This window comes from Panicum hallii, chromosome 5, assembly GCF_002211085.1.
Source record: "Panicum hallii strain FIL2 chromosome 5, PHallii_v3.1, whole genome shotgun sequence".
NCBI classification, from domain to species: domain Eukaryota; kingdom Viridiplantae; phylum Streptophyta; class Magnoliopsida; order Poales; family Poaceae; genus Panicum; species Panicum hallii.
Genome location: NC_038046.1, coordinates 39,513,308 through 39,540,096, shown reverse-complemented (window position 1 = coordinate 39,540,096; position 26,789 = coordinate 39,513,308). Strand labels below are relative to the sequence as shown.

Genomic DNA, 26,789 nt, shown 5'->3' with positions numbered 1-26,789 from the left:
GTCGTAGTCGACGTGGTCTAGCTCCTCATCGCTGCCGTCAGACCAGCGAGCTACCTTGGAGCGCCCCGCCGAGGTCGCGCCGGGGAAGAAAGGGCGGGCCGCCGCCGACAATGAGAAGGCAGAGGGCGTCGGTCTTGGAGTGAAGCCCGACGGTAGGGAAGCAGGGCCGTCGCTGCACCTGGCCACCGCACCTGGGGTGGCAGAAGCCGGGAGTTGGTTGGTGGACGATGGCGGGGTGGGCATCATCGGGAGGGAAACCAAGAGTAGTGTAACACCCTAAGGAAAAATTTCGAGATTTATAATGAATTTAATTGGGCTCCAAAAAAATTTTCTAAGGATTTATTTTACCTAGCTTGCAATTATTTATAATTTAATTCACAAGTAATTAAAATTTATTTTAGATTCAACATGTTTGTGCATTCATGCTGGTGCATAAGTTTTATTTGGTTGAGTGCATAGGGGTTGAATTCAAATTGAGTTGAATTCAAATAGATTTGAGTTGGTGCGGGAAAAGTAAAGGAAGGAAACAGGAAGGTAGGTCAGTCATTCCTTCTTTTCTCAGTCATTTCCGTTCTTTTCTCAGTCATTCCCGTTCTTTTCTCAGTCATTCCCGTTCTTTTCTCTGTCATTCTTTCTTTCTCAGTCATTCCCCCAGCTCGACCCCACCTGTCGGTGACCATCTCTTTCTTTTCCTTCTTCTTCCTCGTGCCCGACCTCCCCTGTTTCTCCTCCACCGTCCCGGCCGCTCCCTCGCTGCCCGTGGCCCCGCTCCGCCCCCAGTGCGCACGCTCGAGGCCCACTGACCAGCCTCGCTGGCGCCCTCACCTTCTAGAAGCCGAGCCTCCAAAGACGGGATTGCACAAATCCGTTGCGCGATCCACTTTCACCGCAGAGTCCGCGGCACGCACGCCTAGGGCATCCCCGCCACCTCTTAAGCTACCAGGCCGCCTCTCCTGTGACTTCCCGAAACCGCGACCGCAACCCTAGACACGCCCAGCTCGCTCTCGCCGTCGAATTTTGCCACGACCGCCATTGCCGGTGAGCTCGGCCGCTACCAAAATTGATCACCGCCGGCGTGTTTCCGTACTCCCTAACTCCCGTGTTACCTTCACAGCACCACCCCGAGTCGATCCACGGTGACCAGAAGCACGGAGGCCCCTGCATCGTCTTCCTCTGCGAGCGCCGCCCGTCCTCGCCGCTCGGCCCTCGCCGCCGACCACCCTGCGCTGTTTTCACCGGCCAGTTCGAGCCCTCGGTGAGCAACAGCACGTTCCCCCGGTCCTTTTGCGCTAGATGTCGTGGACCTTAGCCCGTTTCCGTAGCCAGAACGCCGCACGACGGCGAGCTCCACCGCGCAAACCCGCTTCCGCCGCCGCGCGCGCAATCCCGAACAACCCCGAGGCCCACAAGTGCCTCAGGTGGATCGCGCGTGTCACGCTGATCGCGATAGACCCAAGCCCCGTTCGATTTGACCCCCGGAGCATTGATTTCACCCAGCTCCGGTGGCGCGCCGCCGTGGAAACCGATCTCCGGCGACCCCCCCCCACCCACCCACCCCCCCCCCGCCGCCGGCCGCGTTCTGTCAGATCGGACCGGTCCGATCCAGATCGGACCTGTCCGGACCCCCGCCGTGCAGATCGGACTGTCCGAACTAGATTGGGTCCGAACCGTCTGATCCAGATCCGACGGCCCAGATTGGGAGATACCCCTTCAGCCGTGGCAGTTTTGTTAAAGAACCCCTGAGCTTCCTTGGAATCAACCCGCAGTCCACCTCCGTTCAAAGATAATTCCAGTAAGCCCCTATTTTTGCACCGAAGCCCTTGAACTTTCCAGAAATAGGGTCCGCTGCCCCTAGGCGCGTGGTCTTGCAGTCTAAACTCGAAGTTTATGGGTTAATTCCATTTTAGTCCTCAGTTTTTGCGCAGAACCCCTTAGGACTTCCTGTTTTCTTACAGAAAAGCCCCTGAACCTTGTTTAAGCTCTAGTTTTCGCGTCTTAGCTCCGTTTTAGGTGGTTTTCGCGCTCACGTGATCGTTGTAACGCGTAGAACAGTTCTACCATGGTTTTGTGTGCTATTTTTATGTAATGTTGTTGTAAGTATCTAGGCCCTCAAGGTATGTTTCGGTGATTAATGACAACCATTATTGTGACTAATGAGTTTGTGCAGCTTTATAGATCATTATCGCTCATTTGGTTATATGTCAAAAGGGGCCCCTAATTTTCATTATTCAAAAAGGCGATCTCGGCATTCAACTCAATAATACGTCAAGACTAAGGATCTTTCTAGTCCTAAGTGTCATAAGGTTGAGAAGGACACTTAGGTTAGTATAGGTTTAATAGTTTTGTAGTGATCGCACTATTAAGAGGGGTTTAGGCTAAGTAACTTGAGCATGGACATGGTCATTTGAAAATGGATGCACACAATGGTCACTCAGGTTTCTAGAAGCTCAAATAAGTGGTTCTCAACTTATATCTCAAGAATAATTGGATTTCATTCAAGACTCAAATCAGAAAAGGCAAAATCAGGAAAAATCCTTAACACCGATTTAACCGACGCCTCAACTTTTCTATACGTCGGTTAAACGAGGTCAGCAGAGTCTGGACAAGTCAACACACCGGTTAAACCGACGATATTTGAAATTGGACGTCGGTGCAGTTGTCCAGAGACTTGGTTTTTCAGTTGATCAGTGGATGACTACACTCACCGGTTAAACCGATGATACGTCGGTTAATCTGCCCAATCTGTAACGGTTAGTTTTCAGAAGGGGTAGTTTACATTCACCGGTTAAACCGACGATGACTATTGGAGGTACGTCGAATTAACCGGCGCTACGCAGTTTTCTGGCAGCTTTTTCTCCAACGGCTCTATTCGTGTGAGCTGCCTATATATACCCCTCCAATGGGTCATTTTACTACTCTTGACACTAGGCAACATCCAAACACTCATACTATAGTCAAGAGCCACCTTGAGCTTCATCATTTCACATAATTGTTCATTCAATCATTCAAGAAGCAAGATTAAGGACTTGAGTAGAGAGAAGCTTGTGTGCATCCGTTCTTGGTGATCGGTTCTTGCTCAAGTGAAAGCCTTAGCTTGTTACTCTTGGTGATTGGCATCACCTAGGCGATCTTGGTGATCGAGGTGATTCTCACGGAGCTTGCCAAGGATTATGAAAGCCCGGAGAAGAAGATTGTACATGGCTTGATCTCCACCACACCGGGATGGTGAACGGAGACTCTTAGTGAGCGCCCTCGTCTTGGTGACTTGGGATGTGACAATACTCTTTGTGAGTGTCACAACGTGGATTAGGGGTGTGTGCCAACACATCGATACCACGGGAAAAATCCGGTTGTCTCTTGCCCCCTTTACTTACTCAAGCATTATCTTTCATGCAATTTATTCATGTGCTTGATTTAGGGATCACTACTTTCCTCTACCTTGCTAGGCTTTACCTCTTTTATCTTTCCTAGCTTGCGTAGGTAGTTTAGTTACCCGGTTGGTGAATTGGTGCCTTTCTAGCTTTGCATAGGTTAAGGTTGCTTTACCTTGTTTTAGAAATTAAAAAAAGGCCCAATTCACCCCCCCTCTTGGTCCATCGATCTTTTCAATTGGTATCAGAGCCTCGTTGCTCATTTGGATCATTAGGCTTCACTGCCTAGAGCTATGACCAAGATGGGTGGTTCGCCGCCTCACTTCGAGGGCAAGAATTTTGCTTATTGGAAAGTTCGCATGGCCGCATACCTTGATGCGATTGCCCCCGAAGTGTGGTCGGCAACTAAAGTCGGGTTCACCGGAACTCCCACCACCGAACAATTAAAATGGAATGCTAAAGCTAGAAATGCAATTTTCGAAGCTATTAGTGAGGAAGTCTTTGCTAGAGTTAATGGCATGGACTTAGCAAGTGATATTTGGAAGGAGCTCATTGAAATTCATGAAGGTTCCACTAAAGTTCGTGAGCAAAAATATCACTTGTTTAGAGCTAAGTATGATTCCTTTAAAATGCTAGCTCATGAAAATTGCAATGATATGTATTCTCGCTTGAATGTCATTGTCAAGGACATTAATGCACTTGAAATATCCAAAATTGACAGTGCATCCATCAATCGCAAGATTCTCATGCTCCTCCCGAAGCCCAAGTATAACATCATTAATGCTATGCTTCAAAAGGAGGATCTTGACACAATGGAAGTAGGAGAACTTGTGGGGGAAATTCGCGCTCATGAAATGAGCATTCTTGGTATGTCCGAAGAGCCAACTTCAAGCAAATCAATTGCTCTAAAGACCAAGACAAACAAATCCCGCAAACTCAAGATGATCAAGCAAGATTCAAGCTCAAGCAATGAAGAAGATGATCATCATGAAAGCTCATCCGATGTTGAAGACGATGGAGAACTTGCTCTCATGATGAGGAAGTTCACACGCTTAAATGAAAAGATTAATAAGAAGGGTTTCAACTTTGACTCCAAAAAGGGAATGTTTCGGCCAATGGATGTCAAGAACAAGATTTGCTACAATTGTGGCAAAAAAGGTCACATCCGTCCAAATTGCCCCAAGCCGGATAAAAGGATCAAGGACAACAAGAGCAAGCATCGCCATGATTCGAGCGATGATGAAGAAGAGGAGAAAAAAAACAAAAGCAAGAGATTTGGGAAGAAGAAGACACATGACAAGAAGACCAAGCTCTTCCCAAAGAAGAAAGGGCACACTAAGAAAAGTTTCTTGGTGGAAAAACAAGAGTGGGTGACCGATGTCTCATCAAGCGAAGACTCAAGTGATGAAGAAGACATCGTCACCATCGCCCTCACCAATGAAGAACCACCACTACCTCCGCCTCCTATGTGCCTCATGGCAAAAGGTAACACCAAGGTATGTGAGGAAAATAGTGAAGATGATAGTGATGAAGAGCTTGATCCTAATGAATTCACTAACCTCATCAATGAGTATACATCCGTCATCAAGAGGGAAAAGGGCAAAGTCAAAATTCTTGAGAGCACTCATGCCAAGTTAGAGCTTGCCCACTCCGACTTACTTGGTAAGTACAATGACTTGCTCAAAAAGCACAATGAGTCACTTGTACTTACTAAGCAAGTTGAAGAAAGCCACAAAAAGCTCAAACAAGAGCATAGAGAGTTGGCTCACAAATATCAAGAACTTGAATTTGCCTATGAAGTTATTGACTCAAGTCTTGAGAAATTTGCTCATGAAAAGGTCAATGCTTCTACTTCATGTGATGACCTACTCATTGATGCATATGCCACTAATGTTGTGCCCAAGCTTGCTCCCTCTAGGAAAAAGGAATTGATGGATCAAGTGGCAAGTCTCAAGAGTAGTGTGGAGAAACTCTCAAGAGGGGAATACATCCACAAGGAGATTCTCTTCAACAATGCCCGTGACTATGGCAAGAGAGGTCTTGGTTTATTTCCGGAGCCAAACATGGCTACAACTCCTTCTCCAGAGATCAAGACAAGCTTCATCAAGGAAGTTGGTTCATATTGCCAACATTGCCAAGTCACCGGGCACCACACTAGGGAGTGCACTTTGCCATCACGTCCTCTTCCTAACTTACCCAAGAATTACTCATCAATGTTCCAAAATAACCATTTTCTCTTGAGTAAAGTGAAGGGCAAGGTGAATGCCAAGTTCATTGGCAAAATTGCTAAGGAGTCGAAGAAGAAGCTCCCCAAGCAACTTTGGGTCCCAAAAGCTCTTGTCACACATGTGCAAGGCCCAAAGCTTGTTTGGGTTCCTAAAACTCAAAAATGAATTCTCATGTGTGTAGGTGAACTACAAAGCCGGTGGAAAACACTGGATACTTCATAGCGGTTGCTCTCAACACATGACCGGCAATGATAGCATGTTCACCTCTCTTGAAGACCCCGGCGATCATAAACATGTCACCTATGGTGATAACTGAAAAGGGAAAGTCTTAGGTTTGGGTAGAATTGCAATTTCAAAAGATTTATCTATTTCAAATGTCTTGTTTGTAGAAACACTTAGTTTTAATCTTATTTCTATTGCTCAATTATGTGATCTTGGACTAACGTGTGCCTTTGACAAGAATGGTGTTGTAGTGACTCATGAAAAAGACAAGTCATTGGTATTCACGGGGTTTAGGCATGGCAACATCTATTTGGTGGATTTCTCTTCAAAGCAAACAAGCACCATGACTTGCCTCTTCACCAAGTCGTCTCTTGGGTGGCTTTGGCATAGAAGAATCGCTCACATTGGCATGAGCAACCTCAAGAAAGCCCACAAGAGAGGGATGATCACCGGCGTAAAGGACGTCACTTTTGACAAGAACAAGCTATGCAAAGCATGTCAAGCCGGGAAGCAAGTTGCAACACATCATCCTATCAAGACGATGTTGTTTACCTCCAAGCCGCTCGAGCTACTACACATGGATCTCTTTGGTCCAACTTCATACAAGAGCATTGGTGGTAATCTCTATTGTCTAGTAATCGTTGATGATTTTTCACGCTACACTTGGGTCATGTTTCTAGGCGATAAGGGTAAAACTCCAGAGATCTTCAAGACATTTGCAAGAAAAGTTCAAAGGAAATACAATTCCCCAATTGTGAAGATCCGGAGTGACAACGGCACCGAGTTCAAGAATACAAAGATTGAAGAATGGTGCGATGAAGAGGGAGTCAAACATGAGTTTTCCGCCACCTACACGCCTCAACAAAATGGAGTGGTGGAAAGAAAGAACAAGATACTCATCACCCTAGCAAGAGCAATGTTGGATGATTATGGCATGTCCGAGAAGTTTTGGGCGGAAGCAATCAACACGGTGTGTCATGCATCCAACCGAGTGTATCCTCACCGACTCCTCGAGAAAACTCCATATGAGCTCATCACCGGGAGGAAACCAAATATATCATACTTTCAAGTCTTTGGTTGCAAATGCTTCATCTATAAGAAGAAAAGGCTCGGTAAGTTTGAGAGCAGATGTGATGAAGGTTTCTTTCTTGGTTATGCATCAAACTCCAAAGCATATAGAGTATTCAATCAAACCTCCGGGTTAGTTGAAGAAACATGTGATGTGGAGTTTGATGAATATAATGGCTCCCAAGAGAAGGTTGTTGGCTATGAAAATGTAGGGGATGAAGAGATTGAAGAAGCCTTGAAGAAGATGTCCATTGGGGATATCAAGCCGGAGGAGGTGCATGAAGACAATGATCAAGGGGGAGGACCTTCCTCATCTTCACCAAACACCTCCACGGCACCCCAAGTGGATGAAGATCAAGATAAAGTTGATCCACTACCTCAAGAAAATATGTCAACGCCAACACCCCAAGTCCAAAAACAAGAAGAGCAAAATGTTCCACAACAAGTACAAGTCACTCATGATCCACCCCAACAAGCATCCATGCAAATACCGCTAGTGAAGCATGGTCGCATTTCCAAGGATCATCCAATTGGTCAAACCATTGGTAGTCCTTCCAAAGGAGTAAGAACTCGCTCTAAGCATGCTTTATTTTGCGAACATCACTCGTTTGTTTCTTGTATTGAACCCACTAGTATAGAGGAAGCACTTGAGGACTCGGATTGGGTGGTGGCCATACAAGAAGAATTGAACAATTTTACCCGCAATGAAGTTTGGGTCCTCGAAGCTCCTCCGAAAGACAAGAACATCATCGGCACAAAGTGGGTCTTTCGAAACAAGCAAGATGAACATGGGGTGGTGGTGCGCAACAAAGAAAGACTTGTGGCAAAAGGGTTTTCTCAAGTCGAAGGTTTGGATTTTGGTGAAACTTTTGCCCCGGTCGCAAGACTTGAAGCTATCCGCATCCTTCTTGCTTACTCTTCACATCATAATATCAAGTTATATCTAATGGATGTGAAAAGTGCATTCTTAAATGGCTTTATTAACGAACTTGTCTATGTTGAGCAACCTCCCGGGTTTGAAGATCCGAGGAATCCTAATCATGTTTATAGGTTGCACAAGGCACTCTATGGGCTCAAACAAGCTCCAAGGGCTTGGTATGAAAGGCTTCGTGACTTCCTGATCATGCAAGGCTTCAAGATCGGGAGGGTGGACACCACCTTGTTCACAAAAGACGTCAACGGGGATCTTTTCATTTGTTAAATTTATGTTGACGATATTATCTTTGGCTCAACTAATGATTTACTAAGCCATGAGTTTGCCACCATGATGTCTAGGGAATTCAAGATGTCCATGATTGGTGAATTGACTTTCTTCCTTGGTTTTCAAGTCAAACAAATGAAGGAAGGGATATTCATCTGTCAAGAAAAATATACTAAAGATATCCTGAAGAAGTTCAAGATGGATGAATGCAAGCCAATTAAGACACCTATGGCTACAAATGGACATCTCGACTTGGATGTGGACGGTAAACCAGTTGATCAATCTCTCTATCGTTCTATGATAGGGTCTTTGCTTTACCTTACCGCATCTAGGCCCGATATAATGTTTAGTGTGTGCTTGTGTGCCCGTTTTCAAGCTAACCCTAAGGAATCACACCTTTCGGCTGTGAATAGGATCCTTCGGTATCTCAAGCACACCTCTAGCATAGGCTTGTGGTACCCCAAAGGCGCTAGCTTAGATCTCTTGGGATACTCGGATTCGGATTTTGCCGGAAGCCGTGTGGATCGCAAGAGTACCTCCGGGGGTTGCCACTTGCTTGGGCGTTCTCTAGTTTCTTGGTCGAGTAAGAAGCAAAATTCCGTGGCTTTGTCCACCGCGGAAGCGGAATATATAGCAGCCGGTGCATGTTGTGCCCAAATTCTATATATGAAGCAAACCCTTTTGGACTTTGGTGTGAAACTAGACAGGATACCACTCCTTTGTGACAATGAAAGTGCCGTAAAAATTGCCAAGAATCCGGTTCAACACTCTCGCACAAAGCACATTGATATTCGCCATCACTTCTTGCGTGATCACGAAGCCAAGGGGGACATTTCCCTTCAAGGTGTGAGATCCGAGGAGCAATTGGCGGATATTTTCACAAAACCTTTATACGAGAGTACTTTTGTTAGGCTAAGGAATGAGCTTAATGTGTTAGATGCGGCAAACATCATGTAAGTTGCCATGTCATATAGAAAAATGCATACATATAGGACACTTGTCCAACCATGGTAAGATAGTGATGAGCAAGGGTTTAGCTAGAGGTGGTGGTCCACTTGTTTTTCTCTAGGCTTGCAGAAAGGCTCATCATGATGAAGCTTTCCGTGGGATCAAACTTGACAAGTAGAATTTAAATTCTCTCTATGCATTTCTTGTCATATAATTGTGCACTTCATGTTTACCTTTCTTTCGCATGTGGTTGTAGTTTGCATTATCATTGCATGCGTAAGGGTCACAAAGGAGATCACTTGATGAAAATGAGACTTGTTTTACGTACAAGATCTTAATTCATGAGAAGTGAAAAGAGTAAAGTGTTAGGTGCATTATTGCCCAGTGAGCAATGTCGTGATGAGTATGAAGCTTTCCTTCTTCAATATTCCTACGACATAGTTCATACATTTTAATTTGGCGCTTTGTCTCTCTTGCGACTTTTCCTTGGTTTTTGAAAAGAAAAATTATCTAAGCTAGTAAGCTATCCTATTTATTTTGAGGGGTAAAGTCGCCTATGCAAGTCCATTAACTTGAGTTTATTTGAATTTTATAAGTTCATTGGACTTAGCATAGAAGAGTGAGCTGAGAAAGGGTTTTTGGCTTCACCGGTTAAACCGACGTTCAACGGATCTATACCCATCGGTTTAACCGGCGTTACTAAGTTTCAGGTTCAGCTCAGTCATTCCAAGCATTCAACCGGTGTATACAAAGTTTGCAGCATCGGATCAACCGGTGAACAAATCACAAATTTGACCTGAAAATCAACTGTTATTTGCATCGTTCAACTGACGAGTTCATTTGTGGAAGCATCGGTTCAACCGGCGTACAGATGCAGATTTGGCAGAGTCCCCGGTAAACTACACCGACGTAATCAACCGGCGTTCGAACCCTAAGCGTCGGATCAACCGGCGATAAGAAAATCTGCGGGGTCCACATGTCATATTACTCTCTTGCCCGCTCATGACCTCCCGCTCACTTTCATTACCAGCTCGACCCCTCGCCTCCGCCGCCGCCTGCACCCGCACTCCTTCCGCGCCGTCGCTGTCCGCCGCCCACGCGCAACCGCCGGCCGTCGTCGCACCGCCGCCCGTCGCGCCGCCGCTCGTTGCGCCGCCGCCCGCGCATTCCCGCGCCATCTGCACCGCCTCGCATTGCCGCTCGTGCGCGCCGCCGTCCGCCGCCCGCACACAACCGCCGGCCGCCGCCCGCACACACCTCACACCACCACCCGCGCGCGCCTGCACTGCATTGCGACGTTCGCACGCCGTGCATTGCCCTCGCGCCACCGCGCCATCACCACTGCCTCCTTGTGCCGCCCCGCGCATAACCGTTGCCGCGCCGCGTCCTTGTTACTGTCTGTAATCGAGATGGGCCGTGAGAAGAGGAAAGGGAAGGAGATCGTGGTCGAGGAGCCCGCTCGCAAGCGGACTCACGCAGCGAGAGAGGCTGAGAGGGCCGAGATGGTGGCTAAGGCCGCCGAGGAGCAGGCATCAGGCCGTGCTCATCCGTTCGCGATCAGGGATGTGCCAGCCAGGGGCAGAGGCAGAGGTAGAGGCATGGGCAGAGTCAGAGGTGCCAGGGCCACCAGAGCCACGACAGCAGCAGTAGCAGAGTCAGATCAGTCACCTTCAGCTGCAGAGACAGATTCAGATACAGAGGGAGAGCAGTCTGAGCAGTCACAGGGGCAGAGCACACAGTCACCGGCTCTACGACGTTCTGGCCGCACCCGGCAGACGTCCCCCGCAGGTGACACTTCGCCAGCGACCGAGCGTCGCACCGGACCGAGGACGCGAGGAGGTCACCAGCCTCAGGAGCCTCGCAGGTCCGCAGCAGCAGCAGTAGCAGCTCGTCGAGCCGAGGCCCTAGCGGTCGAGCGCGCAGTGTTACGCATGGACACTGTCGTGCGTCTGGAGCCAGGTGTGCTGCTCCAGAACTTGACCAAAGCCAATGCGGCAAAGGTCAAGAGTTTCAGGTGGAGTGTTCAGGAGGAGGAGTGGTTCCCTGTGACACGTGACAGCAGGGTTGACCGTAGATTCTGGACACTTCTTCAGGCCAGTTTCTACGAGACCTACCAGAGGCGGGGCCACAGGATCTTCTCGCACAGAGTGCTTGACTGGGTGTCTCTGAGGACAGCCGCAGGGGGAGCAGATGTCAGGGAGCATTTTGCTCACTTCAGGGGTTTGCCCAGGTTGCTTTCGATTGAGCGGAACAGATATATAGAAGACTGGGTTCGAGTCTTTTATGCCACAGCTTGGATTGCCCCAGAGCGCAGAGCAGTACATTTCATGTTTGGAGGCCAGGTCTTTGGTCTGTCCAGGGCTACACCTGCAGAGATTCTTGGAGTTGACTTGGTTGACGTCTCCCTGCACGAGATGGTTTATGGTGATGCAGATCCTCCACGCAGAGCTATGATTGGCGGAATTGCACCTTCACACTAGGCGATCTCTCAGTGTTTCCGCCAGCCATTCCCTGCTTCTTACGCCAGAGTTCCCAGCCTGCTGACCCCAGAGGCATACGCAGTTCACATGGCACTCCGGAGGACTTTGCTCCCGAGGAGTGGCTACCTAGAGGGGTTCACAGGTCTGCAGCAGCTACTGCTTCTTCACATTCTCACTCACGAGCCGTTTGACATAGTTGATTTTATCTTGGCTGAGATTGAGGATGTTATCACTGACGGGATGGGCGTTGTACGACAGTTTCCTTATGCTCACTGGATCAGCTTCATTTGCTCTATGATCGTGCTAGCTGAGTCACCTGTCAGTGCAGTTTACAGACAGGACGAGGTTCCATGGTTTCCCGTCTACCGTCCGACAGCACCTTCGGACCGGAGGAGAGGCAGACAGGCAGATCGAGATGCTATGGCACAGTTGACACCCGAGGCACAGGCCCGAGTGGCCTAGGAGGATGAGGCATTGCTTGCCGCCGAGGCACAGCTTCCCGGAGGAGAGGATGAGATTCACTGGTCCGATCTTGAGTCAGACTCCTCCGAGGATGAGGAGTACTTCCCTGCACCAGCCCCAGCTAGTCATGATCATGAGGCAGGGGGGTCCGGAGAGCCAGCTCCAGTGTCAGCTGCTGCCGCTACAGTTTCAGAGTCACAGGTGTCTCAGCCGTCTGAGCTCACCGCACTTCTGCAGCAGCTGGTGACACAGCAGAGAGAGGACCGTCGTGCACAGGAGGAGGCCAGAAGAGCCCATGAGGCCCAGCTTGCAGCCATACAGAGAGAGGCCGCCCGAGAGCGAGCTGCTACCGAGGAGCGTTTTGTCGGTCTTATTGATAGAGTCTCTCAGAGGACAGACGCTCAGTTCCAGCAGATGCAGCAGGGCATGATGGCGATGTTCGGGATGATCTCACAGCTTTACTCTCACACCGGACTCGCCCCGCAGCAGCCAGGTCAGCCAGGCCTACAGAGTGTTGGAGCACCTCCACTTGCAGTCACACCAGCTCCAGCCTCTACTGCTCCAGCTACTTCAGCGACCCCGGAGACCATGTTCTCGATGTCAGCACTTCTTGGGTCTGCGGGTCGCCCTTTCTTCTCTCCACTACCAGCGACTTCACTTTTCCAGGAGTCTCCCTCAGTAGTTCACACAGTCGCCCTCCCAGCAGTACCACAGCCGTTACCTTCAGGGGGAGGTGGAGAGGGTTCCTTGCTTCAGCAGTTGTCACAGCCGGCAGCTTCAGCACTTACCACTTCAGATGTTGACACATCTTCTGCTGAGCCGGTCACTACTTCTACGGACCCTCTTCCAGGCAGTGCCAGCACGCGAGCCTCCACGACAGCCACTCCTCCAGTCAGTTCAGTGCCAGCAGGCAGTTCAGATCAGCAGCTCCCGTCCGTCACTGAGGATCCACCGTCCGACGACGACGACGACGATGACCCGGATCGCTTCCTTGCCGTACCACGACAGCTGGATCCGTAGCTCGCTCCTTTTTGTGTTTTGATGCCAAAGGGGGAGATGGAGTGAGAGTCAGGGGGAGGGTAGAGTTAGAGAGAGCTCGTGATCAGGACTTTGATGTTTCATATTGTATCATATTTGGTGTTAGTTCATGGATATGTACATTTGTCGTTTGAGCATGCTGAGTTTTTTGAGACATATCTATGGATTTCGTTTGAGCCGTTGAGTTCTTTGATTCTCTCTTTCCGAGTTTGCTTGTGTTTACTCTTGCCTTATCTTTCTCGCTCTCTCGTTATTTATGTTTGTGTTGTCATCAATCACCAAAAAGGGGGAGATTGTAAGCATCTAGGCCCTCAAGGTATGTTTCGGTGATTAATGACAACCATTATTGTGACTAATGAGTTTGTGCAGCTTTATAGATCATTATCGCTCATTTGGTTATATGTCAAAAGGGGCCCCTAATTTTCATTATTCAAAAAGGCGATCTCGGCATTCAACTCAATAATACGTCAAGACTAAGGATCTTTCTAGTCCTAAGTGTCATAAGGTTGAGAAGGACACTTAGGTTAGTATAGGTTTTATAGTTTTGTAGTGATCGCACTATTAAGAGGGGTTTAGGCTAAGTAACTTGAGCATGGACATGGTCATTTGAAAATGGATGAACACAATGGTCACTCAGGTTTCTAGAAGCTCAAATAAGTGGTTCTCAACTTATATCTCAAGAATAATTGGATTTCATTCAAGACTCAAATCAGAAAAGGCAAAATCAGGAAAAATCCTTAACACCGGTTTAACCGACGCCTCAACTTTTCTATACGTCGGTTAAACGAGGTCAGCAGAGTCTGGACAAGTCAACACACCGGTTAAACCGACGATATTTAAAATTGGACGTCGGTGCAGTTGTCCAGAGACTTGGTTTTTCAGTTGATCAGTGGATGACTACACTCACCGGTTAAACCGATGATACGTCGGTTAATCTGCCCAATCTGTAACGGTTAGTTTTCAGAAGGGGTAGTTTACATTCACCGGTTAAACCGACGATGACTATTGGAGGTACGTCGGATTAACCGGCGCTACGCAGTTTTCTGGCAGCTTTTTTTTCCAACGGCTCTATTCGTGTGAGCTGCCTATATATACCCCTCCAATGGGTCATTTTACTACTCTTGACACCAGGCAACATCCAAACACTCATACTATAGTCAAGAGCCACCTTGAGCTTCATCATTTCACATACTTGTTCATTCAATCATTCAAGAAGCAAGATTAAGGACTTAAGTAGAGAGAAGCTTGTGTGCATCCGTTCTTGGTGATCGGTTCTTGCTCAAGTGAAAGACTTAGTTTGTTACTCTTGGTGATTGGCATCACCTAGGCGATCTTGGTGATAGAGGTGATTCTCGCGGAGCTTGCCAAGGATTGTGAAAGCCCGGAGAAGAAGATTGTACATGGCTTGATCTCCACCACACCGGGATGGTGAACGGAGACTCTTAGTGAGCGCCCTCGTCTTGGTGACTTGGGATGTGACAATACTCTTTGTGAGTGTCACAACGTGGATTAGGGGTGTGTGCCAACACATCGATACCACGGGAAAAATCCGGTTGTCTCTTGCCCCCTTTACTTACTCAAGCATTATCTTTCATGCAATTTATTCATGTGCTTGATTTAGGGATCACTATTTTCCTCTACCTTGCTAGGCTTTACCTCTTTTATCTTTCCTAGCTTGCGTAGGTAGTTTAGTTATCCGGTTGGTGAATTGGTGCCTTTCTAGCTTTGCATAGGTTAAGGTTGCTTTACCTTGTTTTAGAAATTTAAAAAAAAGGCCCAATTCACCCCCCTCTTGGTCCATCGATCCTTTCAGTTGTACTGTTTCTTATCTTTTGGTTTTTGTTTGCATGAATATGTATGTGCTGGACCATGTTTTGGCGTTGCGATCGTGAGTAGACACTGAGCCTTTGGACGAGTACTAGGAGCCCCTTTCTGCAGAGCAGTTTGAGCAGCAGCAGGAGAACTTTGAGGAAGCCAAGTATAACATGAACATTCTATCACTTTTAAATACAATTCCATACTACATTTTAATACTGTCTGCCTATAAGGATTTCCTAGCCACTGTTATCCTTTATATATATATATACCTTGGGTTGCATTTTGGTTAGTTGTGCTAGGTGCTGCGCTCTCACACATCTCGGTTCTTTTAATTTAAATTTGATTAATGGTTATATGCAACTTGATCCTGAGAGTGGCCCTCTGTGCTGTGTGCTTGAGCGGCTCACGTCTTTTAAAATATGTTTTTGTTAGAAACATGGTTTAGGGGGCCAGCACGGTACTTAGTGCTTGGTTGGCTACTCTTCATAAGGACCGGTTCATAGAGCGACAACCTGGGACAACCGTGCAACCACAAGACTGAAATGGGACAGTCTTGATTTACTAATTAGGTCATTTTGGTTTGGGAGTAACTCACCTGCGGGGCAAGAGGGGTGGTAAGCTTCTATGGCCCTCGCGCTACGAGGCTTGGTCTGTGCTGTGTGTCTTGTACCCCCTCGAGGCTTGCTCCATAGTCGCTGATCCAGAATCCTTAGCGGTTACACCTTACCAACGTGTCCTTTGTAATGGTCTCGTAGTGTGCTTGCTAGTCATCTCACCTAAGGAAGTGTGATGGACAACTAGCGTGGCTCACGACTTGTGGGTAAAGTTGTGCAACCTCTCGAGAGTGTAAAACTGGTATACTAGCCGTGCTCACGGTCATGAGCGGCCTAGATCCTCCGTCTGATTAGTGGGAATCTACCTTGGGTGGTTTGGTTTGGTTCTCAGTAGATTCATGGTTAATCTTGATTAATTATTATGTAACTTGGGTCATGGTAATTCATCCACTTGTAGTAATTAGCTTTAATAAAATTTGCCAAGATTAAAAACTAATGCAGTTGAGTCAGCTAACCCTAGAGCCTCATAATTCGTGTTATACTTGTTGAGTACAAGTTGTGTACTCACACTTGCCTTCTCTATTCTTCTGTTCTCTTTGGGATATCTTCGACTGCTGCTCAGTACCAGGCGACGTGGAGAACTACATCAGCGGACTCGACGATTTCTAGGCATTGTCTCCCAGCCGACGTCCTTGTGGCGCCCTGCTTTTCATGTATTTATTTTACGCTTCCGCATTCATTGAACTGATTTTTGATTCAGTTGTAATAAAGATATTCATTTATAATTTATATACTTTTATTTCGAGATACGTGTTGTGATATCTTGATGATTCTGTTGTATATATGCGTGACTTGATCCTGACGCATATATAATTACTCGATTTATGATCTTATAAATCGGGTATGAAAGTAGGGAGGTGGACGACGGCGCCGGGGTGGCCTTCGCTGGTGAGGTGGACGGCGGCCGAGTGAGTGACTCTCACCGGTGAAAAGGTGGGGTGGGGGAGGGGCGGGCTTACGATCCCGCCTCACCTACGCTGGACCACATCGGTCGCTGGAGTGTGGCCAGCGGCGGGAGTAGGATTGTGCTAAAAAGAGACAATTTGTTGGAGTCTAAAATATTATCATTAAGGTTGATATTGAAATGAATGGAGTGGTATATTTATATAGCGATGTCATCAATCCATGGTAAATATCCTAAGGGAGATCTCTGTATGGTATATTTCTAAAATACATATCTTTATATGCTACCAATCTAATTTTCCGAAGAAGGAAACTTACGTAAACGACAGAAATACTTTCAAAAATAAAGATCCTCCCGGTCACCCCCACCACGAAAGGTCCTCCCCTGCTTCTGCTTGAAGCCGTCAGCGCCCAAACCCCAGGTACAGAGAGACCACCTCGCCCCTGGGCCCTCCCGACTCCGGCGATCGCCGGCAGCGGCCGCGCATCCACTCCGGCGCCGGGGGAGGCGCGCTCCGTTCGCCATGGACGACGCCGTCCTCTTCGACGACCTCGGTCCCTCCAAGGCCCCGCCGGCCTCCGTCTACGACGACATGTTCGACTCCTACTTCAATCGCACGGCTGAGGCCCCCGAGCCCTCACCCAAGGCTTCCTCCTCGCCGTCGACGCCGCCGCTCGTGTTCGACAAGCCCGTCTTCGACGAAGACCCGGACACGGCCGATCCCTTCGACGCGATCCCCTTGTTTGGAGGCGGCGGTGGCAGGGGAGGGGAGGACTTCCTGGGTAGCGTCGGGATGACGGCGAAGCCGGAGAGGAGGGATCCGGATGCGGTGGGGCTTGATGAAGACTTCATCCCTGGGCTGGGTGGGAGCACCAGGTCGACGGAGCCGGTCAGGGAGGTGGACCAGGACCATTACGGGGCAGTGTTTGGCGACGTTTTGGTCCCTGGACTTGGTGGGAGCATGAAGACGGCGCCGCAAATGGAGACTGAGACCATGGGGTTTGATGATGGTGTGATCCCTGGCTTTGGTGGAGGCATGAACCATCACGATTTGGCAAGGTCTGATATTCTTCTGTTTTGAAATTTCCAATTCATCATCCATTTATCTTGGTATTTGCTACCTAGCATACTTTATCATGTATAAGAAGGTGAGGTTGGATTGGTAAGCTATACTTTGGAAATGGAAGTCCTGTCCAAGTTTTTAGAGTTTTCATTGTTTTGAATTTTTATACCGAGTCTTGTGGTGTAATGCCACAGCAGCATAATTAAAACAGCGGGAAGAATTGGGGTAGTGATATACAGCAATTTGGACAGCTGCCCTCTGATATTGCTTCAATGGAATAAGTGCATGAGAAAATATGGGAGACTTATAGCTGAGCCATTGCAAAACCCAGCCCCCCAAATCCCTACAGAAAAGATTATATGCTTATTTAGTAGTGCCAAGTTTGGAAACAAGTAGAGAGATTCTGTGTTGGAATGCCCACTAGTTTAGAGGGTTTTATTGATATCTTCATAGAGTTTCTGTTCTTCTGTTAATTGTTCTCTTGAGGTTAACTTTATCTTTATTATTTCCTACTATGGTTTGTAGGTATCCAATGAACTCATTGCTATGCCTCTATGTCCATAGGATTGTATTCTTGGGCTATCCTTTTTTTTTGGAACTAACTCTTCGGGAACACTAGAAGTTATGCTTTTCAAACGCGGCTCTTCCTTTTTCTTTTCTGCTGTAGCAAGTGTTATGTTCTTGTTCCTAAGATTGAGTTGAATCTAAGCTACTCACCCGAAATTTTGAAGTAACATGTCATATTTGTGTCAATGTATCCAATTAAATCCTTTATTGGTTGATTGGATGCTCTGTTGACCAGAAAAAATGATTTTCTATGACATGTAAGACCCTCTCATGGCTGTGCCTCACAGTTCATATTTTTTTTTTGAAGAAGTCCCCAGTGGTGCAATTTAGTGCATTACAGAAAAAGTTTATGTGGCATCATGTGTCTGACTAAACATTGGAACTGGAGCAAAACCTGTTCTCTGGCCACTGTGGCCTATAATTACTCATTAGCTACCTTTTTGTAGCAAAGAACCATTGACATGATATTGTATTTTACTTGCCTGGCTTTTTTACTGCTGATTTGTAAGTGAGTAGCTCATTAAATGCACCATATCTTCATGATTATGCTATTGCAAGTTCACTTTTGATTACCTTTTGATCTGGTTTCCCCTTATTGTGGTGCATTAGGGGTACATTGTCGATAACTAACATGTTGTTTTGACCTCTCTAATTTCTATTGCTTTGATTTTAATCATTGACAGTATATATGGCTGTTTGTGTGATCTGTAAGACTCACATGCAATATAGTTGTCTTTGTGATAACCATATGAGTTATTCTTCTCCTATTTGGTGATCAGCTGTGGCTGAAATCTATACAGGGAGGAGCCTATAATGAGACAAGAAAGTGAACCAATTTCATCCAGCAAAATGAGTGTGAGCATGCCAGAAGATCCTTTCATCATTTTAGGTGGTATGCACAAATCAGGATATTCATCTTTTGGATTGTTTTCAGATCATTTGGATAACATCAGCATGCCTGCGAAGTCAGGGAACACAAAGGTTGACACGCCTGGTAATACTAGTGGGATGTTTCAGACTTCTGATATTTTTGCTGAGTTTCCAAAAGCTATGCCATCCTTTTCATCTATATCTGAAAACAAGAGTGATACAACTGAAAGGGGATCTGTTGATAACATAAATAGCATGAGTCATTCCAATCAGATGCCTCAGGAAAAGCCAGTCCAACTAGCTTCAACAGAAGCACCTGACAATATATTGCCTGAGATGAACATCCCTGAGGCATCTTTTATCCATGAAGTACCTAGCACCACTGGGTTTGAGACTTTAAACCCATTTGCTGGTGAAGATGAATTGTTAGAGGAGAATCAATCTTCTAAAATGCCTCATGATGTGTGGTTAACTGTTTCAGATATTGCTCTAGTGACACAGCCTACAAGTGCGCCGCCTCCTTCACACCCTCCACCTCCACTTGCCACCAGGAAATCACCAACTGAATCTGTAACTAGTGAAACATATGTTCATCATCGTAATCAAGGCTACCATCATTCCGTAGGTTCTGCAAAGGTTTCTAAAACATCCCAAATTGATGAACTGGAAGATTTTTTCATGGCGAAGCCTTTTAAGTTTGCCAATGACCGTCCACAAGTTCTAAAGCATGAAGAAAAGGAACAGTATTCATCTGCTGCTACTGCAAGTTTCATGGATTGGAGTGAGATGGAACATTCTACAGGGGTGAACCAAGGGGCTTTTGATTCTATGTTCACTAGCAGTCAATATCAACAGCCAGGACTAGATAAGAAAGCAGAATTCTGTGCTCATGAAAAAGAAACTACAGACGAAGAGAGATTGGATAATGAACAAGTACAAAGAGAACGTGAAAAGGAGCAAAGAAGAGCAGAAAGGGAGAGGGAAGAAGAACTTGAGAGGGAAAGGGAAAAGGTGAGACGAAGGGAACAAGAGGAGCGGAAGAGGCGTGAACAAGAGAGAGAGGCCAGGCAGGCTGTAGAGAAGGCAGTACAGGAGGTACGTGAAAGAGCAGCTGCTGAAGCACGCATGCAAGCTGAGAAGGAGGCTCGTCAAAGAGCAGAGCGAGCTGCAGTACAGAAAGCAGCAGCAGAAGCTCGTGAGAGAGCTGCGGTGCAGGCAAGGGAAAGAGTTGCAAAGGCTGCTGCAGAAGCTAAGGAAAGAGAAGCAGCAGAGACTAGGGAAAGAGCTGCCAAAGCTGCTGCAGAAGCAAGGGAAAGAGCTGCTGCTGAAGCTAGGGAAAAGGCAGCAGCAGAATCACAGGAGAAAGCGGCTGCAGAAGCTCGGGCAAAAGCTGAGCGAGCTGCTGTAGAGAAAGCGGCTGTAGAAGCACAAAGAAGGGCTGAAAGAGCAGCTTTTGAGAAGGTTGCTGCTGAAGCTCGGCAAAGGGCTGCTAATGAAGCTAGAGAAAAGGCTGCAGCTGAAGCACGGGCAAGAGAAAATCAGCAAAGAAGAGCAACAGCAGAACCTGATCTCGAGTCATTCTTTGGTATGCCTTCTAGATCAAGCAGTGTACCGAGATCACAGACCGCAACAATGGTGAGGACTGAGAAACTGCATGAGTTATAATGTAGAAAACTTTTCTGGCCTAACTCTGTTTTTCCCTGATACTTTTAAATTTCAGAATCCTTTTGATATTCAACCTCATGGTACTGCTGGTTCTGGCGATGTAAGGAGGACATCTTCCAGTTCATCTTCTCCATTCACTCAGCCATCGCCAAGCAATCTTATGGATGACCTATCTTCTATATTTGGAGGTACTTTTTCCTATTTGAACATTATCATTGTCAAGAGTGTTAGCCATTTTAGTAACTAATTTGCAGGATTGCACAAACTGATAAAAGATGACAATCAGTGTTGCTAGCTGCCGATAGGGGGTGTCATCACAAATCAGGCCCTCTACAGGCTTTGTAATCAATTATTTAGTACAGAAGTACTACTATCATACTGCTGAGTGTATGCAGTTTTCACTAACCATGCTTAATATTTTCTGTATATAGCACCTTCATCATCTGCTGTATTTCAAGAAATGGATGGAGAGAGTGAAGAAAGAAGGAAGGGAAGATTGGATCGTCACCAAAGGATAATGGAGCGTGCGGTATGCTAACCTATATTCGTTTTGTAGCTCTCTATTATATAGTAATTTAGAAAAGCAACATATTGATTAAAGATGCCAATTATATTGATGTTAATATGATCTTTTCAGGCAAAAGCTCTTGCTGAGAAAAATGAGCGCGACTTGCAAGCTCAGCGGGAGCAGGAAGAGCGACATGTAAGCTCTATATCTTATCATAATCTTTCTGGGCTTTCAGTAGATAAATGAATTAGATAATTTGTCTCTTGAGGTAATTTGGTTTCTCTCTTTTCAGAGAATTGGTGAATCACTTGATTTCGAGGTAAAGAGGTGGGCTGCTGGAAAAGAAGGCAACCTACGGGCCTTGTTATCAACATTGCAATATGTTAGTACCCTGTTTTCATAATAGATATTTTCCTTGGAAATATTTTCTGATTGTATTATTCCTGGAAGTTGGATGATTAGAAGATGTGGTATAGTCATGTCAGTTGTTGTGCTACTAATTTTTCGCAATAATGGCACTCATTGAAAGCATTAGTTAGCAAGACCGTAAACATTGTCAGCTATTCTTTGGGCATCTGAAATTTGAGTTAATGCATATTAGGAGATAGCTAATTTATATTTGTAGTAGATTTATAATGGTGCTGAACAAAAGTTTTCCTTTTCCAAACTGTTAAAATGATCACTATGAAGCAGCCGAGTGGCCATGGTAAAAACGATCCTTGATGTCAAATGCCTTTATGAAAACTTTTTGAACTCACTTTAAACTCCCCTAATTTATGTTTAAGATATAATGGTGTGAAGTCGCACATGGATTAAGATGGTGAAAAATCAGGAAAAGAGGCAAAAAGCTGTACACTATGGTACCATACTAATAATATCTAATTGCTCAAATATCTCTGATGTAGTGATGTCTATCTTGCCAGGGGTACCAGGTGTGCAGGCTTGGATACTCCTTGCATCATTAAATTGGATGTCCATTTGAATAGTTTCATTAATGATGGAAGACATATTTTGTGTTGATAATATGTGGCCGATTTTGAATCATCTTGTTTCACTACCTGTTGAGAATTCTGACAATAAAGGGGTGTATGGAAATTTCGAATTGCAGAAAAAATGTAAGTGCGACATGCAGTGAATAGGTTAAATATACACCTCTTGGTCAGTAAGGTTATATTTAGACTGCATAAGAATGTATTATCTATGCCTGGGGTATCACGTCTGTTTGACCCAAGCATGATTCTTCTGAAGCGTGAAAGACCACGATGATGGCTTCACTATCACGTCTGTTTGACCCAAGCATGATTCTTCTGAAGCGTGAACAAGCACGATGATGGCTTCACTATTTCTAGTGATGGCTAGATGTTTCTTTTATTTTCTCATGAAGAATTTGTGCTGCAGTTGAAAGAAAATCTTAGAAGGGAACGAATGATATGCATGATACTAAAAGAAGTGTTTGGATCATGTTGTTTATTGATGAGGATAATTTCAAAATAATCGTCTCATGGGATGTTGTTTCTGTTACAAGTTTACAACCATGTGTATTATACATTGTGCTATATAATCTGATCCTACTTTTGTTATTTTGTATTTTCTGGAAGAAGATGCTTAAGTATGGCTAAGGAGGGCTGGAAACTTAGCTTTCTAGCCTTTTGTTCTTGTCCCTTGCTATACTTATGTTTCTGTATACTTGGTGCAGGTTCTTTGGCCTGAATGTGGTTGGCGGCCTGTATCACTGACCGATCTGATTACAGCTGCTGCTGTCAAGAAAGAATACAGGAAAGCGACATTGTGCATCCATCCTGATAAGGTGCAGCAAAAGGGTGCAAATCTTCAGCAAAAGTACATTGCAGAAAAGGTGTTCGACCTTCTGAAGGTATGGTTACTACTCCCCTGCACAATTCCAGACTTCTTGTTCAACTACCTTACTAGGTCGATTCAACTTTACCCTACATTTCTGCTGCTATTTTAGCTCGTTGCAGCTTCTGTGCTTCTAATGCATTGTTAGCGTTTTGATATGACATGTTGCCATGACTTGGCATGTTATGATGCAAAACATTTGCAAGATTTGCATGCAATGATGCTATTATATCATATCTTCTCTTACACCCTTTTGTGATGCAAACAGGAAGCATGGAACAAATTCAACTCAGAAGAACTCTTCTAACATCTTGATTAGGAAAGATGTTGGTAATTTTATCTATTGCAAAGGATGCACAGGGAAGGACACAAATGGTGAGCTATGGTTGATATTTTCATTCTTTTCCATTATATGATACATAGTTCTGTTACATTTCACTTATATCCTTGTTTCCGGTTTCTTATTTGTTCTATTAATTGGCACCTGTAACCATATTTGTGTTTTATAGCTTTGTATTTTGTTGTCCCGTTGGTGGTGTAAGTAAACCTGTAGAAATACAATCCTGTAAATCAAGTGATGCAAGTGAAAGGTTCAATTTTTGACAAGTGTGAATGGTTCGACTTCCTTGGGTAAATAAATATCAAATTTTGTTGCAAAGGGTTCCCTGAGAAAAAAACTGTTGCAAAGAGTCACTAGTCACTACCATCCAATCTTCAGTCATTATGAGACAACCCATATTTTTCTTTCCCAAAATTTTGTGATTCCTGAGGATTCGTCATACTATCACTGGATATTGATTTTGTGTTCCTGAGGCACCACTGACCACTGTGATATGGCAAACGGGAGAAGAGCAGGTGCCGAGAGGCAACCAGGGCGCATTAACATGTTCTAAGTCTCATGGTGATCAGTGACTCTCGAAAAGTAACATATTCTGTTCCAATCCATCCGTCTCGCGCCTTAAGTATGTGCCCCGGCGTTTGCCATTCCATGGAACTTTCTTGTGTAATTCAGCCACCAAAGCTAATTTGTCTATTTGTTCATGAATCTATGGAAGCTGAAAACTTTACAGGCTTAATGTTATTGCTATATTTGTCCATGAATCCATCCATGATCTGTTTCAAAATATCTGTCCACACTCCTTGTACAGTTGTAGAGCTTGCTCTTTTTTTTTCAAGGGACCTTAAATGGAGTAGTAGACTTGCAGTACGACGCTGTCTTTTGGCAACTCCTCTACTGGCACTTGAATGCACATCAGCACTAGACTCCTCGTGATGCGGATGATGCCCAGTGACCATCAGTCGATTGGTGCCCAGTGCGGCAAACGAGGAGCCTTCCTGTGAATAATGCGGCGATAGGTTCAAGGACGACGCCGTGTCCGTCACCCTCGTGCTCCTCAGCGCGCACAAGGACGACGCCGGGCAGGAGGTCGGCGTCAGATTCGCGTGCGCGCTGCAGGATAGGCACGGCGAGCTGTTCGTCGGAGAGGTGGAGGAGCGCGCCGTATGTGTTTTCGTTCTGTGGCCAAGAGAAGGGCTTCTGGAGCTACGCCACGCACGATGTCCTGGAGGACCCCCATTTCATTGTGGGCGACTGCTTCGCTCTGGCCTGCACCGTGTCTATTCTTCGGAAGCCGGTTCTGCTGCGTGCGTGATCAATCAAGTCTATCTAGCTGCTGAATCGATTGGGCGCTTTCCTCTCCTTTTGTATCTGGTTGGTTATCCAGTTTCGATCCCGGTTGTACCAGAAGAACGAAAGTCATGAACCTTGTGCCTTTCTGCTCTTCGTCATTCCTGACCCTCGAGTTAAGGAAATTGTTTCAGTTCAAACAGGATTGAGTGCCCAGTGCAATTAAGTTCGACACGCTTTACCGCTCAGCGTTAGATCAGTTTGCTGCTGTCGTCTTGACTGTTAAGTAGTGCTAAATGTTGACATGTTTCCCATCCTAGAATTGTACGTATTTTCTTGAAGTGTCTGCCTGCTTACAAAATCGTACGTCTTTATTTCCTGCTGATTGTTTCCATGGGTTTGACCGTGCGAGGGGGACGAACTATTATTAGGCAAGTGTATTCTTTCGTTTCAGTTGAACCCTGTCAAGTAGGAGATAAAATAAACCAGAATCCTACAATCGCACACGTGAATGTCTCCTAGTTTCGCAAACAGCAGGTCGAGAAGCCTCGATCTCAAGCTTTGCCACTGGCATTATTTGTTTCGGTTCGGATGTCTGGAGCAGGAGGGAAAGCACTAGATGAGCAGGGTTGCAACGGATTCCTGGTTCAAGTGGACTTGTGTTAAAGTTGAACGAAAGAGACGAGCGAATAATAAGGTTATCAGGCCTTGACTAAATAACAAAGTCTCCACATCAATCGGATGAAAAATCACATATATCTCAATCACCATCCACAACCGGTCCAAGTGTTCCCCTTATCTCTCCTCGTTTTTTTTCTTCTTCCTCGCCTAATCTCGACCCTGCCGCCCCGCCGCTAGCGCCTCCGTCCGGCTCCGGCGGCCTCCGCCGCCCTTCATCACCGCCCGACGCTAATCCATTTAATCCATTTGCCCCGCCGCCTCCACCGCCCGGCTCCGGCGGCGCCCTCGCTGCCGCTGTCTCTCCTGCCTCCACCGCCGGCCGGCGAGCCACCCCGAAGCTCCCTCTACAACCCGGCACCGAGTTAAGCCCCTAACCCTAACCCCCCTCAATCAACCCTAACCCTAATACATTTATCTTCATTCAATTTCTTGTATAAATTTAGATGATTGATGGATAAGCAAGATATCAATGAGGAGTAAATCTAAATAAAAAATAGGATGATCCGTTGTCCGTCACTTTTGACGGATTGATAGACTAGTGGTACATTCAAATTGAACTAACATTTCAACTGCACTCACAATTACTGCTAAAAAACAAACCTGTCGTTTGACAATATGAAGTTCCACAAGAAAAAACGAAAAGTAACAATCATTAAAACCGTACCATTATATAAAAGTCTTATCCTCAAAAAGGTTTCTTGAGGACCGAAATGGTGTAATGCAGCGCAAGGCAGTCAACCATGACGAACTCTGCCGCTTCTCCATGCCCCATGGAAACCCGGAGTTCTCTCGGGGCAAACACCGTCTCGTCGCAAAAACCTAGTATGTTGCCCGTTGCGGCCACCTCCATTTCTTTTAAGGGGTCTCCGGACTTGCACAGCACCGTGCACGCGAACCTCACCGCCACATCCTCCTCTGCTAGGCACAGAAGTTGGAGGACGAGGTCGAAGCAGCCGGAAGCCTCGCCGTCGGGGTGGTAGCGGACTTGCCAGTCATAGCCACCGACGCTGAACTTATCCGACTTGTAGCAGTGGAGGAAGGCGCTCTTGGCAGCCTCCCTGGTGAAGGAGTAGCCTTCGACCTTGAAGTGGAAGACGCAGGACGCAGCAGCCGTCAGGTTCATGCAACGGATCTCGTCGGCTTTTGGGACCTTCGCCATTGGAACTTTTGCAACTGGATCTGTATTGTACTGTTGTGTGTATGCTCTCTCTCTCTCTCTCTCTCTCTCTCACTCTGCAGTGTACGTATATATATAGGGGGAATGGAGGATTGATCCCTGCAATTAATGGATCGCCGCCCCCATCGATCCGCCTGAGCATCGATGAGACGATGACTGATGAGGACTCTTCGTGTGCTGCGCTTTCCATGCCAGCAGCAGAGTACCGAGGTGAAAATAGGAATTGACTCCTCGCTTTGTGAGTTCATTCGTTAATTGGCATATGGATGCAAGGAAGAATAAAGACCGTGTGGGCACGCCACTAGAGAGAATTAATTCAAGCAAATAAATCCACTACCGGAACGCAGAACGTCGCACCAAAGTTTTTTTAACAGAAAAAATGAATGGTAAAGGGGATCCCCACGCACCACCAAAGCTATC

The 26,789-nt window shown here is 46.2% G+C and overlaps 2 protein-coding genes across 3 annotated transcripts; one reads left to right on the top strand and one right to left on the bottom strand.

Moving 5' to 3' along the window:
* The first annotated feature begins 16,877 nt into the window (after positions 1-16,877).
* On the top strand, positions 16,878-23,490 carry LOC112893358 (auxilin-related protein 1-like). 2 transcript variants are annotated; one of them, XM_025960641.1, is made up of 8 exons: positions 16,878-17,413; positions 18,785-20,489; positions 20,575-20,707; positions 20,951-21,048; positions 21,157-21,222; positions 21,320-21,409; positions 22,724-22,900; positions 23,153-23,490. In XM_025960641.1, exons 1-8 carry the CDS (start codon positions 16,878-16,880, stop codon positions 23,189-23,191), a joined length of 2,844 nt encoding a protein of 947 aa, XP_025816426.1. In that variant the 3' UTR covers positions 23,192-23,490. The 2 variants fall into 2 exon arrangements, with proteins under 2 accessions (XP_025816426.1, XP_025816427.1); XM_025960642.1 differs by having other exon boundaries at positions 17,275-17,413; positions 18,764-20,489; positions 23,153-23,191.
* Positions 23,491-25,877: 2,387 nt separating this feature from the next.
* Positions 25,878-26,351, bottom strand: LOC112892646 (BTB/POZ and MATH domain-containing protein 2-like). Its single transcript, XM_025959780.1, has one exon. The coding sequence runs from the start codon at positions 26,349-26,351 to the stop codon at positions 25,878-25,880; it is 474 nt and encodes a 157-aa protein (XP_025815565.1).
* Positions 26,352-26,789: the final 438 nt, after the last annotated feature.